Consider the following 15,485-nt stretch of genomic DNA (forward strand, 5'->3'; position numbering starts at 1 on the left):
TGACCGCCCCCCCCCAAGCACTCCCTGTGCCCTGACTGCCCCCAGAACCTCCTGCCCCTTATCCAGCCCCCCCACCCCCTTACCATGCCGCTCAGAGTGGCAGGAGCTCGCAGCAGCGTGGCCCGGGCAGAGCCAGCCATGCTGCCCAGAGCACGGGTGGCACGTCGCGCTGAGGCTGCGGGGAAGGGGAAGAGGAAGAGCAGTGGAGGCTAGCCTCCCCAGCCAGGAGCTCAGCGGCCGGGAAGGACGGGCCCGCGGGCCGCATGTGCCCCGTAGTTTGCTCACCTCTGGCCTAGGGCTAAAAGAAGCAACACTTCGCTGCCTCCTTAGAAAGTCAGCTAGCAGGGTCTGGAGCCTGCCCTGCACATCTGAACCTGGTACAAGGGAGCAGGCCCTGGCCCGGCAGTGAGGACCAGAGGATACAGATATATACATCGAAACAAAACAGTGGGGAAATGAATTTACTAGCTCCCAACTTTAAAAAAAATAATTTAATCTGTACTGAAGATACATGATCAGTTTCCTCCATTCGAAGATTTCCAAGGCCTGATTTCAGACACAAGGTGTTTCAGAGAGGCAGAAACATGTTCCCACCCCCCCCAGTAGGTGCAGAAGGAATCCTGTGCCACGATCAAGGCTGGGTCTAGGCATGTCAGACTGACACAGAAAGCTAAGCATCAGGTTCAGGCTGCATACCTGATTTACATGACTGCACAGACATTGACAGCATCTCCACCAGGAAGGCATCAGCTAGGGACCTCCTCATTTGCACAGGAAGCTGATAAGTTTATATGTGAAAATGCATATGCAGTTGAGAAAAAAAATCAGGCCTTGAGTGTATCATCTCTGCACATCTCACAATTTCATAGGAGACACACAACCCCCACTCCACAAAATCACTGCCATGCTGCTCTCTGCAAACCCAATCAACACTGGTTCTCCACTTGCGAAGTAACTCCCTGCTCTCCATGTGTCAGTATATAATGCCTGCATCTGTAACTTTCACTCTATGCATCCGAAGAAGTGAGGTTTTTACTCACGAAAGCTTATGCCCAAATAAATCTGTTAGTCTTTAAGGTGCCACCACACTCCTTGTTGTTTCTGCAAACCTAGTCTCTCAACCAAGTTAACTGACCTATTCACACAGTGAACCCACCCATCACAGCAGATCCCAGACCGCCAGAGGCAGAAACATCATTCCATGGAGACAGAGAGTTGATTCAAGACCCAGATAAGCAGCAGTCCTTTGTCCAGTCAACAGGCTGTGTCACTGACAAGAGGTTAAAGTGAATTGTTCCACCCAGTCAGAACAAAAAACAAAAAAAAAGGACACCCCCATTCCTCCCCCCCACCCCCGCCCAAGAGTAATGTGTTTTAAATCTCTAGAAAGAAACAAGTGATTCTCGTGCAGTGGGCTGGGGGAGGGAGCTTTTTATACCATCTACAGTTATTGACCAACTGAATAGGAAACTAGGAAACGATCTTTTAAAAGGTAGCTTGATCCTTTTGTTTTGTGTGATTAACAGAATTTTATTAGGCCAAGAAATGGCAGTTCAGAAAAACATTTAAAAAGTCTCCCCTGGCTCCAATGGCCCATTGTCTATTTGCTCTTCGAAGACTGAGTTAAGCTTGGAACTCCACTCCTGTCTGGAAACTAATTTCACCTTAACTTAACTAAGAGGATTGTCTTTGTCATGTGACTTGATCTCTTGACCGGTCGTCTTCCTGCCAGGAGGCCCTTGGAAAGCTCAGTACTCCAAAGGAACTTTCACACATTCCTTTCAGCCTCATGGAGACGAGCCACCAGTCATGTATCCTTTATAGCAGAGCCTGATTTTCCCAGAACAACATCCATTACCAGCAATGGCACAGAGAGTTTGGCCACTTCTACCTGGAGCCACCTGGGAAGCTGTTGGAAGACTGGAAGCATTTGGTAATACCAGTGCAATGCACAGCAAGTAAACCCTGCTTCGGCTGCCGTAGGCATCCTCTGTAGATACTGTGGAGAGAAGCTGACTGACCGTGGTATAGGAATAAGTATTAGATCCCGTACTAGGGATGCTCTCTGCTCTCGCTGACTGTGCTCAGAATGTGCTCTCAAGCAGGCAGTGGCATCCGCAGCCGGTGGGGCACACTTCCTGAGTGCGAAACCACTCCATCATGTGACTGGTGTGTCCTCCATGTCCGCAGGTCAGACAGAAATTGGAAGAGCCTCGCACTGCCACATGGCAGATGGCACACTGGAAAGTGAAGCCCTTGCAGATGGCGCACTGGGTGCCCCGCACCTCGCTGCGGCAGTGACTGCAGTACACCCCAAACTCTGGCAGTGGGGGAGAGGGAAAAGAAATGGAGAGCAAAACAGTTACTGCAGGCTCCTATATTCCTGGAGACCGCAGTTCTCTATTCATCCCCAGGGCAGGTGTAGCAGAGTCTCCCCCCTCTCCCCTGAGCTCTGCTGACCTGCCTCAGACCTGACCTAGGGAGCCCACCTCCCTGAGTAAGAGCAGAATTCTTCTCATGGGCCCGTTACATTCCTTTGCTCCTCTCCTGAGGCTATCCAGTTAGGCGGAGACATCAAAGCATGAGGTGCTGGACTGACACCAGTTAACACAAGCAGTCTGAACAGCATCAAGAGAAGGGAACACCTTTTAGCCATGACTATCCTGGGCTGGACAGAGGTGCTGTGGAGGTGAACTCCTCCAGCTGCCCTTTTCTCTCTCTCTCTCTCTCTCTCTACATTTCTGTAGAGTTTTGTCTTTAGCATCCATCTCCTCCGTGAGAAACAAACAGGCACAAGCCAAGCCCAGCATGTCAACGGGAGCAAAGATGACCTCTACTGTGAGGCTGCTGTTTACCTGGAGAAGAGCAGCCATGATGCAGGCTGCTCTGCTCTTCCAGACCAACAACACGGTGACGGGGCAAAGTGAGCTTCCTCACAGCTGCTGCTAATGCTGCTTCCCTGTTCGACATTACGCCCACCCAGAAGTGCAGTGTGTCTTCCTCTTGCTAGGCCTGCTGGACAACTGCAGTTGGCAGCCACAGGGCTTGGGGGAATGTCTTGCCCACCCATTTTCTGTCTGGGTTTCCTAAAGCCAGAAACCAGGTTTTTGTAATTCTACCCACTAGACATTGTGAGAACCTCTCAATCCATGGTCAGTGATTGGGTTGGCTCCCCATACTACCCCAGAGGAAGAATAGCCTCCAGCACTGTCAAGAGGCCATCACTACACAGTGGTAAACACACTTCCAGCTAGTAATATCCCTCCGTCCCACATACAAAGTCACTTAGCCAAGATCTAAAGATCTCATCTCCACTCTGAACTGCCAGGGGGGCTGAGTACTTACCAAGCAGTTTGCTGCCACAGCCAGTCTCTTGATTGGCTGAATGGATACATCTTAGATCATCATGTCTGCTGAATATTTATCCCCAAACCCTTCAGGCAGGGGTAGCTGGAAGAGGCAGAATTACACACTCACCGATTCCCTTGTGCGGGTCGGGAGGACAGGAAACGAACTTCAGAACCTCAGCTCGTTTCTCTCGCAGACCCCAGCGATAAAGGATTTCCCCGTAGCATTTCTTGAAGTCATCAAACTGCTGAGTGTTGGCAGGGTCCAGGAGCCTGGAGGAGGGACCCACACAGTCAGTCACTTGATCTGTTCACTCACCGCAGCTGCGATTCTTAACCCAGCCAGCAGCAATGCCATGCGTCTGACGAAATGGGCATTCACCCACGAAAGCTTATGCTCCAATACATCTGTTAGTCTTAAAGGTGCCACAGGACCCTCTGTTGCTTTTTACAGATCCAGACTAACACGGCTACCCCTCTGATTCTTAGGTAGCTACAGGAGCAACATATTATTTTCCCAGTCTCTCAGACAAAGTGTTATAATTTTTGAATGACAATGTCACAGTGAGCCTGAGTGGACCACATCTGTCATCAGAACTAGGGTGTGTGGGGGAGGGGCAGGTTCTCTTCCAGGGCCCTCACTGCAGCTGATTTATGAAAAGATTTCACGGGCAGTCAGCCAATCACTGATCAGAATTGGTTTGTGTGATTAATGTGCACAAGCCTTGTCAAGTAGTGTCAGGCTAAGCAGTGTTAGGTCTAAAACTTCCGGAAGTTGTAAGAAGCGAGTACAGTAGAATCCTGCAAGCATAAGCATAATCTATCTAGGAAGCTTCATAGACTGAAAAGGAAACTTTGTAAATATAGATACAGGCTTGTGGTTACTATGCTCTGTAACCAGACACCTCTTTAAGCTGATTCGAGCATTTTTGAGTCTAGCAAATTGACCACAATTAACCACATAGAGAAGAGATGAGCTGGGCACAGTTGCACAGTTCATTAGTTCAAAACAACCACAAATGCCACCCTGGAATATTTGGCCACCTTGATTAGTTGACTTGTTTTGAAGCACGGTCAGCAAATACCGTATAAATAAGATGCAGAGGTGTGTGTGTGTGTGTGTTTTGACCTAAAAGAAATCGCTCTTTGTCAGGCTCACATGCACCCCCTGAACCAAAGGGACTTGCGCTTCACTGACTACACTGGTCTACAATTTTTGAGAAGTCGTCTGCTTCAGAGATAAAATGTGCTATTTATTATGTATTTTGATGTGCTGAAATCAAATATGACAATTAAAACAACTGATTGGCTACTGTTTCTAAGATATTTAAGTTTTTACATTTTATGTCTATGTATATTGTGTAGATAGTAGAGTTTTAATCATATATTGTAAACCTAGGTCTTTTCATGTGTTTATGGTTGCTTTACATGATAATATTTCACCTGTCCTGTTTATGTAACACTTTAAAAATCAGCAAAAGGGTTATATAAATAAAATTTTTTAATTAAAAAAAGGTAAAAAACTATTATGTACATAGTTTAGTCCTATTCAGTGTCTACTCGGCGCTTCTTGGCTTGTCTCTTGTATTCATTAAATGGAGCATCTTTTGTCACTGTCCAGCAATAGTCTGCAAGCATTGATGGGCTCCATTTGCCCTGATAGCGTTTCTCCATTGTTGCAATGTCCTGGTGAAATCGCTCGCCGTGCTCATCGCTCACTGCTCCGCAGTTCGGTGGAAAAAAAATCTAGATGAGAGTGCAAAAAATGTATCTTTAGTGACATGTTGCAACCAAGGCTTTTGTATGCCTTGAGGAGGTTTTCCACCAACAACCTGTAGTTGTCTGCCTTGTTATTTCCGAGAAAATGTATTGCCACTAACTGGAAGGCTTTCCATGCCGTCTTTTCCTTGCCACGCAGTGCATGGTCAAATGCATCATCTTGAAAAAGATAATGAATCTGAGGACCAACAAAGACACCTTCCTTTATCTTAGCTTCACTTAACCTTGGAAATTTTCCACGGAGGTACTTGAAAGCTGCTTGTGTTTTGCCAATGGCCTTGACAAAGTTCTTCATCAGACCCAGCTTGATGTGTAAGTGTGGTAACAAAATCTTCCTTGATTCAACAAGTGGTGGGATGCTGAACACTTTTCCTCCCAGGCTCCAATGACTGTCGGAGTGGCCAATCTTTCTTGATGTAGTGGGAATCTCTTGCACGACTATCCCATTCGCAGAGAAAACAGCAGTACTTTGTGTATCCAGTCTGCAGACCAAGCAAGAGAGCAACAACCTTAAAAATCGCCACAAAGCTGCCACTGATGCTGGTCATAGTTTATGCACTTCAAAAGTTGTTTCATGTTGTCATAGGTTTCCTTCATATGGACTGCATGACCAACTGGAATTGATGGCAAAACATTGCCATTATGCAGTAAAACAGCTTTAAGACTCGTCTTCGATGAATCAACGAACAGTCTCCACTCATCTGGATCGTGAACGATGTTGAGGGCTGCCATCACACCATCGATGTTGTTGCAGGCTACAAGATCACCATCCATGAAGAAGAATGGGACAAGATCCTTTTGACGGTCACGGAACATGGAAACCCTAACATCACCTGCCAGGAGATTCCACTGCTGTAGTCTGGAGCCCAACAGCTCTGCCTTACTCTTGGGTAGTTTCAAATCCCTGACAAGGTCATTCAGTTTACCTTGTGTTATGAGATGTGGTTCAGAGGAGGAGGATGGGAGAAAATGTGGGTCCTGTGACATTGATGGTTCAGGACCAGAAGTTTCATCCTCTTCCTCTTCCTCGTCTGACTCAAGTGAGAATGATTCTGATGCATCAGGAACTGGCAGTACTTCTCCATGGGGTACTGGGCGTATAGCTGATGGAATCTTTGGATAATGCACAGTCCACTTTTTCTTCTTTGACACACCTTTCCCAACTGGAGGCACCATGCAGAAGTAACAATTGCTGGTATGATCTGTTTGCTCTCTCCAAATCATTGGCACTGCAAAAGGCATAGATTTCCTTTTCCTGTTCAACCACTGGCGAAGATTTGTTGCACAACTGTTGCAGCATATGTGTGGGGCCCACCTCTTGTCCTGATCTCCAATTTTGCAGCCAAAATAAAGGTGATAGGCTTTCTTAACCATAGTGGTTATACTGCGCTTTTGTGATGCAAAAGTCACTTCACCACAAACATAGCAGAAGTTATCTGCACTGTTCACACAAGTACGAGGCATCTCTGCTCACTTTGGCTAAACAGAAATGTGTCCCTTTGCAAAATCAAACACTGACAAATAAGAGAGCATGACACTGTATGATTTCTAGAGCTGATATAGGGCAATTTGTTCAGCAGAGTGATGTAAGCTTCGTTATGATTGCATCATCCATGACTTCTAGGAATAACATGATGCAATTCATATCATGTATGACGCAATACCAGCTTCAGATTGCATCATTCATTGTTTTGCCTAAAAAGCAAGTACTGTCCAAACCCAGTCATAGATTTATTCATAGATCCAGTCAAAGATGTATTTTAGTCATTTCTGGTTTAAATTGAGATCCCTTCCCTTTATAACTCACTTATCCTCCGCCATTCCCAAGTCAAGGGTCGTATATACTAACCCAACAGCATATCTTGAAAACTAGAGCCAATCAACAATTTTAAGCATCATTTTCGTTCTCAGTGACCCAGAATTAGTAAAGTTTGACTACATTTATTTCAGAAGCATTTTGGCTGTAGAGCAGTGCTATCTGTGCCTGGCCAGCGCAGGAAATGGTCAACTGAAGGTAATGTATCATCTTTGGACGAAGGCAGGGTAAGATTTTAAAAAGGTCTGGTTATGCTCGAGCTGGTTAATCTTAAGTCTGTATTAATACTATAGGTTAAGTCTAAGTTGTTTAAAAATAGTAATAGTCAATAGTTAATCAATATATAGTAACTGTATATGTTTTGTGCCTTGCTGGAAACAGGTACAGAATTGGTAAAGTTAGTAGGTTATAAATCAGGGGTCTCAAACTCAGATGACCCCAAGGGCCGCATTAGGACTAGTGCATTGGCCCGAGGGCTGCATCACTGAACCACCCCCCTGCTGCCTCTGGCCACGCCCCCACTCCACCCCTTCCAGTTAGGCCCTGCCCCTGCCCCATTCCAATCCCTTCCCTGAAGTCCCCACCCCAGCGCTGCCCCCAGGGGGTGCAGAAAGGGTGCAGGGTGCAGCAGGGGCTGAGGTCAGGGAGTTGAGGTGCAGGAGGTGTGCAGGGTGCTCAGGGCAGGGAGTTGGTGCAGCAGGTGGCTCAGGGCAGGGAGTTGGGTGCAGGAGGGTGCTCCAGGCTAGGATCAAGGGGTTTGGAGAGTGGGAGGGGGATCAGGACTGGGGCAGGGAGTTGGGGATGCAGGATGTGGCAGGGGGCTCAGGGCAGGGAGTTGGGGTGTGGGATGTGGCAGGGGGCTCAGGGCAGGGAGTTGGGGGTGCAGGAGGGGTTCAGGGTGTGAGCTCCAGCCTGGTGCCGCTTACCTACAGCGGCTCCGGGGTGGCAGCGGCGCTCACTGGGGTCAGGGCAGACTCCCTGCCTGCCTTGGCCCTGGCTCCATGCTGCTCCGTTCCAGGAAGCAGCTGGAACCGTGTCCCTGCAGCCCCTGGGGGAGGGGGCGGGGCTCAGGCTTTCCTGCTTGTGCAGCTCTTGCCGCTCTTCTAGGTACCTCCCACAAAGCTTCCATTGGCCGTGGTTCCCTGTTTCCGACCAATGGGAGCTCTGGGCGGTGCCTGGCAGGAGGCAATGCTGGAGCCCTCTGCCTCCTTCCCCCTCCCCCCCCCCGGCCTGAAGGGGCGTGCTGCCGGCTGCTTCAGAGAGCACCATGGCGCTTGCAGTATCAGGAGGCAATCCCACAGGTAGGCAGAGGGGCCGGGGGGGGAGGGGAGGGCGCGCGGGGATTGGCGGGCCACACACAAGAGCCCCGCGGGCCGCGTGTTTGAGACCCCCTGTTATAAATCATAGTAGTTTTGCAAGTCGCTGTGCCTGTCTCCAGTATAAGTTACCATCAAGTTTATCATAAAAGTCAGTAAAAGTTTATAAGTTGTTAAATAAGTTAATAGGTAGGTTAAAATTAGTAAACTATAGTTGATTAATGTATCAGTATTGCATATGAATTTGTGTTGGTTGGGGATGGTTACAGTACACGTAAAGTCATTTGGCACATTCTATCTGTGTTGCCTTTATAGTCATAAGTCATTAAAAACCTTTCTTGAGGAATAATTAGTTGTTTAGTTTCTCTTTTGTGGACACTACTCAACCTCATTACATCTGTGTTGGGTGGTGGGAAGCAGCGATCACCCAGAGCCCCCCTAAGCCTCTGATGTGTGCCTCCTCCTTCCATTAATCTCCACAGTTTGGAGCATTAAGCTTTCAAGGCCACTAACTGAGTGAAAGTTTGGGCTAAGGGCTTGCCAACTCTCCCTTGATTAGCTGTAACGCCACCATGGAACAGCTAGCTAGATTCTTCCAGCTGATTCTGAGAACTGCCCAGAAACTGCACAAACGGGTGTTGCTGGGTGCTACCTTTTGTTCTTGTCATGTTGATCTCTCTCGCGCTCCCGGTGGTCGGCATACGTCAGGTTTCCGTAGCGGAGGTCGTCAGGCGAAGACTCGCACCAGGGGGTGAATGTGTGCTCTGTCTCTTTGCTTGCTGCACAAGTCAAAAGATGGTTAGTGTGCCCCGAGATGCAGTGATGAGTGGGCTATGAATGGGGCAATGTGATGTGCGAAAGGCTCAGGAAGGAGATGTGAAAGTTAGATGGAAGCATGTGAGGCTACGTGCTCTCTCCCCCCCCTTCCACCCTTGAATGTGTTAGTATTGTCTTCTACACCAGTAGTTCTCAACCAGGGGGTGCCCCTGGGGGGCCGTGAGCAAGTTTCAGGGGTCCACCAAGCAGGACCAGTGTTAGACTCACTGGGGCCTAGGGCAGAAAGCCGAAGCCCCACTGCATGGGGCTGAAGTCCAGGGCCCTGAGCCCCACCACCTGGGGCTGAAGCAGAAGCTTGAGCAACTTAGCTTCACGGTGCCCCCTGTGATGTGGGACCCCGGGCAATTGCCCTGCTTACTATCCCTTAACACCAGCCCTTGCTTTTATATGCAGAAAACCAGTTGTTGTGGCACAGGTGGGCCGTGAAGTTTTATAGCACGTTGGGAGGGGCCTCAGAAAAAAAAAAGTCTGAGAATCCCTGGTCTACACCATTACAAACACTCCTACATCATAGGGAGCCAAGAGCCAACCCCTTCATTTGCCATCAGCCTCTTGAGATCGTCTCTCCAGCTCCCCAGCAGAGGGGCCATGCAGTGACTGCATGGGGAGAAGGCTCCCAGGACGCAGAAAATCTGGATTCAGAAGGCTGCACCTGGTCTTCCGCCCCATATGAAAACACGCAGATTGCTCCACAGGAGACTTGCACAGGTCGGTGCTTGTAGGAAAGTTAGCGTCAGTACAGTTCCATTCCCAGTGGCTGGGAGCGTGCTGGTGTCAGGGCTTCCACACCTTGGGCTGGGGGAGGGGAGGATTCTTGTTCCTCTGTGAGGATGCTGGTATGAAAAGGAGCCTCACAGGGGAAATCTTTCAGAGAAGCGCATGACCCCTGGGTGCAGGGAGAAGAGTGGCAACCAACATTAATGGGGTTGTTGTTGCTTCTGCTCCCTTCCCTGTTCCAAAGATAGCTGCAAACTGCACTGAGCGATTACAGGTTTGCTGTTGCTTGGGCCCAATATTGTGCTCAGCCAGGTAGGCCACTGTGAGACAAACATCATGCAAATGGCATTACACTGGACCCTGGGGACACAAGACAGCCCTGAATTCCGACTTATCTGAAAAGCGTTAACTTGGTAGGAAATGCCTGTAGGATCCCAAGTATTTGTGTCACTTGTAAGAGCTGCCACTGACACTCCAGACTTCCCAACTGCCACTATTCTAGCTAGGCCATCACAAAGTAAAGGAGTGAGCGCCTCTCCCACAACTCTGGAGTAGAGAGAAAACAGGAAGTCCCTGGTCAAAGCCCCTCCAGCAAATATCTGAAGTGTCCTAACTCACAATGGCTGTGGTGCACAGAATGACTGGCCTCAAACTGGACAAGTGCCCTGGTAGCAATGATCCTACATCACCCCACGTGACCAGCACAGCAACAAGACAGTGTCACCTGGAGCGTCTGCCAAGCCAGGAGAGGAGCAAACTATCACGGGCCACAGCCACCTACTTATCTTGGGACACAAATACCCGGGGAAATAGAAGGGATGGGACGGGCATTTAGAATCAAGTCCTTGAAAGCTGAATGGGGTTTGGGGAAAGCTTGCTCTATTAGATGAAGCAAGCTGCCTCGGTTCCTTGTAGTCCAAGATCAGAGAGACATGTTATCTAGTAACAGGGTCGTCCTGAGTGGTCTGTCCCACCAGCCATCTGCCATGGGGAGAGAGACTGCCATAGACACAGCTGGTTTTGGCTCCGGTGTGAGCTCCCACCCAGCGGGCTGACAGTGAACTGGTGTCCTTGTGCACATCAGGGTGAAGTTTGCAGGGAGACTCATTCCACCAGTGCACAGTTTGACAGAACACACTAGGGAAAGATGGACAAGTCGGAAGAAACATCAACATTAAACTATTAACAAGGGCAGATGGCACATGGCTCATTTCCAGCCATGGTACCTGACCCACCAACAAACCATGGAAATTTGCTCTTTGCTTCTCAGCTCCACAACCACTTACAATTCTTTACCACCATCACCACCACAGATAGCCATTTAATGCCGAGGGTGCTTATGCAAATAAAGTCATTTCCTCTCTCTGTCCATTCCCCTGCCTCTCCATACCTATGTTCCAGCCTCCAGCGTTGAGTCCAGGGTCTGACATGCTGGAACAGGAGCCTGAAGACGTAAAGCTGGGCTGTTGGGTGGAAACAAGAGGGAGTTGTGTCACACACGAACCAAAGCTATTCCAGACTTTCAAGAAAAGCAGTTGGAAAGAAATGGCTGTGCATACGTATCGGCTGTGGGAGAACACGTTGGAGGAGCGCTGAGGGAAGGGTCCCGAGGAACTCACGCACCCCTGCAGCCTGGACTGCGCCTCAAACACACTGCAGAGCATGGCCAGGGTCTGAACATCATGGAGCTGACAGTAGTGAGCCAGCCTGAGGGGGGAGGAAAAGGGAGAGAGCAGGAGCTGAGGCAGAGTTCACCAGCCAAAGGGAACACTCACAGCAGGCCAGGGGTTGGGGGACCCTGTGGAACTAACTATGCCCAGCTGCTCAGAGGATGTGTGGGTGCTGGGGGGATAGACTCTCCTTTTCATTACTTGACAAATAAATAGATAAAAGAGCTTCCAGTTGGATAGACAATCAAGGCCTAATTCCCAAGAGATGGTGCCTCTCTGCATGGGGGTATCTAATCCCTTACTGTGGGGTGTTTCTTAAGGACCCCATCCACACTGGGAATGCCCAAGGATCCTGGGGTCTGCACAGCTCCAAAGAGCAGTTCTGCAGGAGCAAGGTTAAATTGAGCCATGAGACTCACTGTCTGATCATTTTGGTGAAGATACTCAGACTTCTCAGGCTCCTGGGGCCATTCCCAGCCAAGATCCCAACCCCAGCTTATAGGCCAGAGCAATGGGGATGAGACCAAAGTTTGATTCCTAAAGAGATTTAGTTGATAGGGAGGGTTGGGAATGGATTTAATACAGAGCAGCCTGCAACACTGGCAGGAGATGGGGCTTTCTGGAAATGGGAGACCCAAAGTGTGCATTCTGCACTCTACATGCAGGAGAATTAATGGGTGATGAATGCGGGTTTGAGGTGAATTTTATCTATTTTGACATGCGGAGATTGTGCCATGTCCTACGAATACACTGGTACCCAAGACAGAGATAACAGATTTGGCCTCTGTCAAGAGGCCAAATGAGGTGAATTAGTAGGGATAACTATTCATGGCAAGGCAGACAGTGAACCAAGATCTCTGCTTATTATAGTTTGACTGATGTAGTTATCTTCCACTTCCTTTCTCCCTCCTCCCCTTTGCCTCATCCACCTGTTGTGTCAGGTGATAACGTAGACTGCAAGCTCTTTTTGGGGCAGGGACTATCTTTTGACAGTGTATCTGTACCGTGCCTAGCACAGCAGGGCCCTGCTTTCTGATTGGCATCCACAGGTTTTGCTGAAATACAAAGAACAGATGCTTCCTCCCAGCCAAACATAAGAGCAGCACCACCAAAGGGAGTTCTCTTCACCGTCTTGGTGAAGGGCAGGCATAGGTTGGAGACTGGCACTGGTTAGAGGATGGCTATAGGAATAGACTGTCCCTCTTTCCCATACCTGCCTCACACCAGGGCAGAACTAGGACAGAGTTCATGTAGCAGGTTTGGCAGAGCTGTCAGCAAAGCAACTCAAAGCAGGTTCTAAGCTTCGGAACAGATTAGCATTGCTATCAACTCTTCCTATCCGAACAGATTCAGATCAATGTCAAGAGGTAGATAATGTGTTGTGCAAGAGGGCTGAGTGTGAATCAGGCCTTAATGGAGGTAGCTACCAGAAGACTCTCTGGATGACAGGAAATAGTTTGCACTTGGAGCAACAGCAGGGAATTTGATTGTTAAACTGGCAGCCAAATCAAGACAGGCGAGGGAAAGAATCCTGGATAAAAGCAGCAGTTCCCTCTTACATCAGGCCTCCTCCATGCTAGTCAATCCAGATGTCTTGGAGCACCACATACTGTACCATAAACATCACATCAGAGCAGGAGAAGCTAATCTTAGCTCAGCCAAAGTGCAGGTGGTCACTTGACGAGTGCCAGGGCTGCCTCCTATTTGCAACAAACAGATTTGTGGCTTCCCTCTTTTGTCCTATGAATGTGCATCTCATGATGGAGCTGGACAGTCTCCCCCCATATTAAAGGTGAGGGCAGTCACACGAAGTGCTAGAGAACTCCACGACAAGAGGCTATGCACTGATTATCCCTTCATAAGCCTTTAGGCAGGATCTTCTAGCTCAAAGTCGCTGGGCTTAGCAAGCAGCTCCTCTCATCTAAGTCTGAAACAAGACCCTACAACTTGCAGCTGTGAACAGCTCTGCTCCAGAGACTACCCCTGCTCCTGCTTTGAGCTTTTGGAGACCTACAGGGACTCCAGGAGCTGACGTCCAAATGGATGTTGGGCCCAGGGTGTCTCCAAATCTGGGTCAGACTTCGGTCCAAGACAGAGATCCGTGGCTACCGTAGCCAGTGACCACACCTGGATAGACAAGAGAAACAGCATGAAAGACAACTAGAAACAGAAATTCACCTGCACTGAGGGCTCTGACCCCGCATTGCAATCACACATGCAAGGTTCAATAATGGCAGAATTCTTTTTTAACAGGTACAGCTGATTTTCTAGAGGCCCCAGAATCAGCCAAGCCCTGATGGTTTTGGAGTTGGGCTCCATAATAATGGAGAATCAGTCATATCAACCAACTAGCTACCTCTTAGCTGCAGGAAAGCAGTGTTAGCTGCTGGGGAGGGATCCCCACTGACAGACCAGACCAGACCTTGTGTCCATCTAGTGTATTAGCCTGTCTGTGACAGCGGCCAGCACCAAATGCTTCAGTGCAACGTGCAAGAAGCTCCCTACGGGACAATTATGGAATAAATGGCTGATAGAAGGCGTTTCTTCTTAACAACCCCCCTCATTTTGAGGTTGGCTTATCCCAGGAAGTGGGAGGTTTTCTTTATCAATAAGTGTTTAATCTGATTTTTAAAATCTGATGACACTCTTGACTTCTGTGACACTGTATCAATGAGTTCCACAGGTGAACTATAACATATACACACACATGACCTTTGATCGGTTTTAAATTTGCTGCCTTTCAGTTTTATTGAATGCTTCTTGTTCTTTTATTATGCATGAGGAGCACCTGATTTACCATCTGTATACCTACCCCATTCATTATTTTGTATACCTCTATCACATTCCCTCTGATTTGTCTCCCTTCTAAACTAAACAGTCCCAGACTTTTTCAGTCTCTCTCCACATAGACACCTCTCTAGGACGCAATCACTCTTATCACCAATCTTTAACCCCTCGCTAGGTTTTCTGCTATATCCTTGTGAGGTGGGGTGACCAGAACTGCACACAGTATTCTAGCTGAGGGTGAACCACTGATTACAGAATGTCACAGAAAAGGAGGAGGGCAGGGAGGGAGGTGTTAGAAAGGCAGCGGCAGCTAAGATACAGGACATGAGAGCTGAGAACATGAGAGAGAACACAGAGTGCAAAGAAACACAGACAGTGAATTTCAGGAATGTGGCAGCACTGTGGGACCAGGAGAGATTGGAAAGGAGGGGAACTGAAGTACAGAAGCAAAGCATGTCCTGAGCGAAGCAGCAGACCACAGGGGCCAGGGGAAAGCTGGGCAATTCGTACAAAGCAGGCTCCTAAGGGGACATTGAGAAATTGTCATGCTGCAGCTCAGGCTCCAGGTTTCAGCTGAGGAGCAGGACATTCCTGTAATGTTGCAGTGCAGGTGGAGGAATGAAATGGGAAAGTGGTGTAAACACTGCAGCAATCAGCTGGTAAACCCTTCTAGGAATTAGTCTTTCCTAGGACGTGCTATTGGATCCTTTTAATATTTACATAAAGTGAATCAGAAAATGTTTGTGGTTTATATTTAAGGAACACCATTTAGGTTTTTAAAACTTTTTTTTAAAAAAGCTGGAAATTAATTGAAACATTTGTATGAACTTAAAGAGAATCAAATGAAATAATGTAGCTGTTTAAAGGTATAACATTTTGCTGCAGGATTTGCAACACAAACTTCAGACCATCCTGCTAAAGTAGGAGAATCAGAAAATAACAGAGTACAAACAAAATGAAACGGAAACTAGTCTGTTTGCACTGCCCCAGTGGAATCCAATGCAATGTAAGCAGCATGATGGAGAAAAGGAAAATGTCTCAATACCCAAAACAGTATTAGATTGTAACGTCTTTGGGGCACAGGCTGTCCGCCTTTTGTATTCGGTTCCAGCACAGAACAGCCATAATCGTGCCTATTATTACAAACCCCACAGGTAGAAGAAAGAGAGAGTTCCTCTTGCCAAAATGATTATAGTGGCTGCAGTGATTTTGATGC

The 15,485-nt window shown here is 48.2% G+C and overlaps 1 protein-coding gene across 12 annotated transcripts in view; it reads right to left on the minus strand.

Moving 5' to 3' along the window:
* WDR59 (WD repeat domain 59) overlaps nucleotides 1–15,485 on the minus strand; it is a 108,979-nt gene that overhangs the window by 31,501 nt on the left and 61,993 nt on the right. For 8 of the 12 annotated variants that reach the window (XR_004648035.1, XR_004648033.1, XR_004648030.1 and 5 more), the window contains exons 22-26: nucleotides 13,497–13,609; nucleotides 11,372–11,519; nucleotides 11,203–11,275; nucleotides 8,911–9,037; nucleotides 3,478–3,620 (exon numbers count right to left, since the gene is read on the minus strand). Coding sequence is in view for 3 of the 12 variants with exons in the window: in XM_034788715.1 (XP_034644606.1) it covers nucleotides 2,085–2,320; nucleotides 3,478–3,620; nucleotides 8,911–9,037; nucleotides 11,203–11,275; nucleotides 11,372–11,519; nucleotides 13,497–13,609 (840 nt within the window). In the remaining 9 variants the exon portion in view is untranslated. Of the gene's footprint in view, nucleotides 1–476; nucleotides 2,321–3,477; nucleotides 3,621–8,910; nucleotides 10,359–11,202; nucleotides 11,276–11,371; nucleotides 11,520–13,496; nucleotides 13,610–15,485 lie in introns of those variants that run through there. The other 4 variants (XM_034788715.1, XM_034788714.1, XM_034788716.1 and 1 more) reach the window with 2 other exon arrangements.

The sequence above is a fragment of the Trachemys scripta genome, chromosome 13, assembly GCF_013100865.1.
Source record: "Trachemys scripta elegans isolate TJP31775 chromosome 13, CAS_Tse_1.0, whole genome shotgun sequence".
In the NCBI taxonomy this organism is placed as follows: domain Eukaryota; kingdom Metazoa; phylum Chordata; order Testudines; family Emydidae; genus Trachemys; species Trachemys scripta.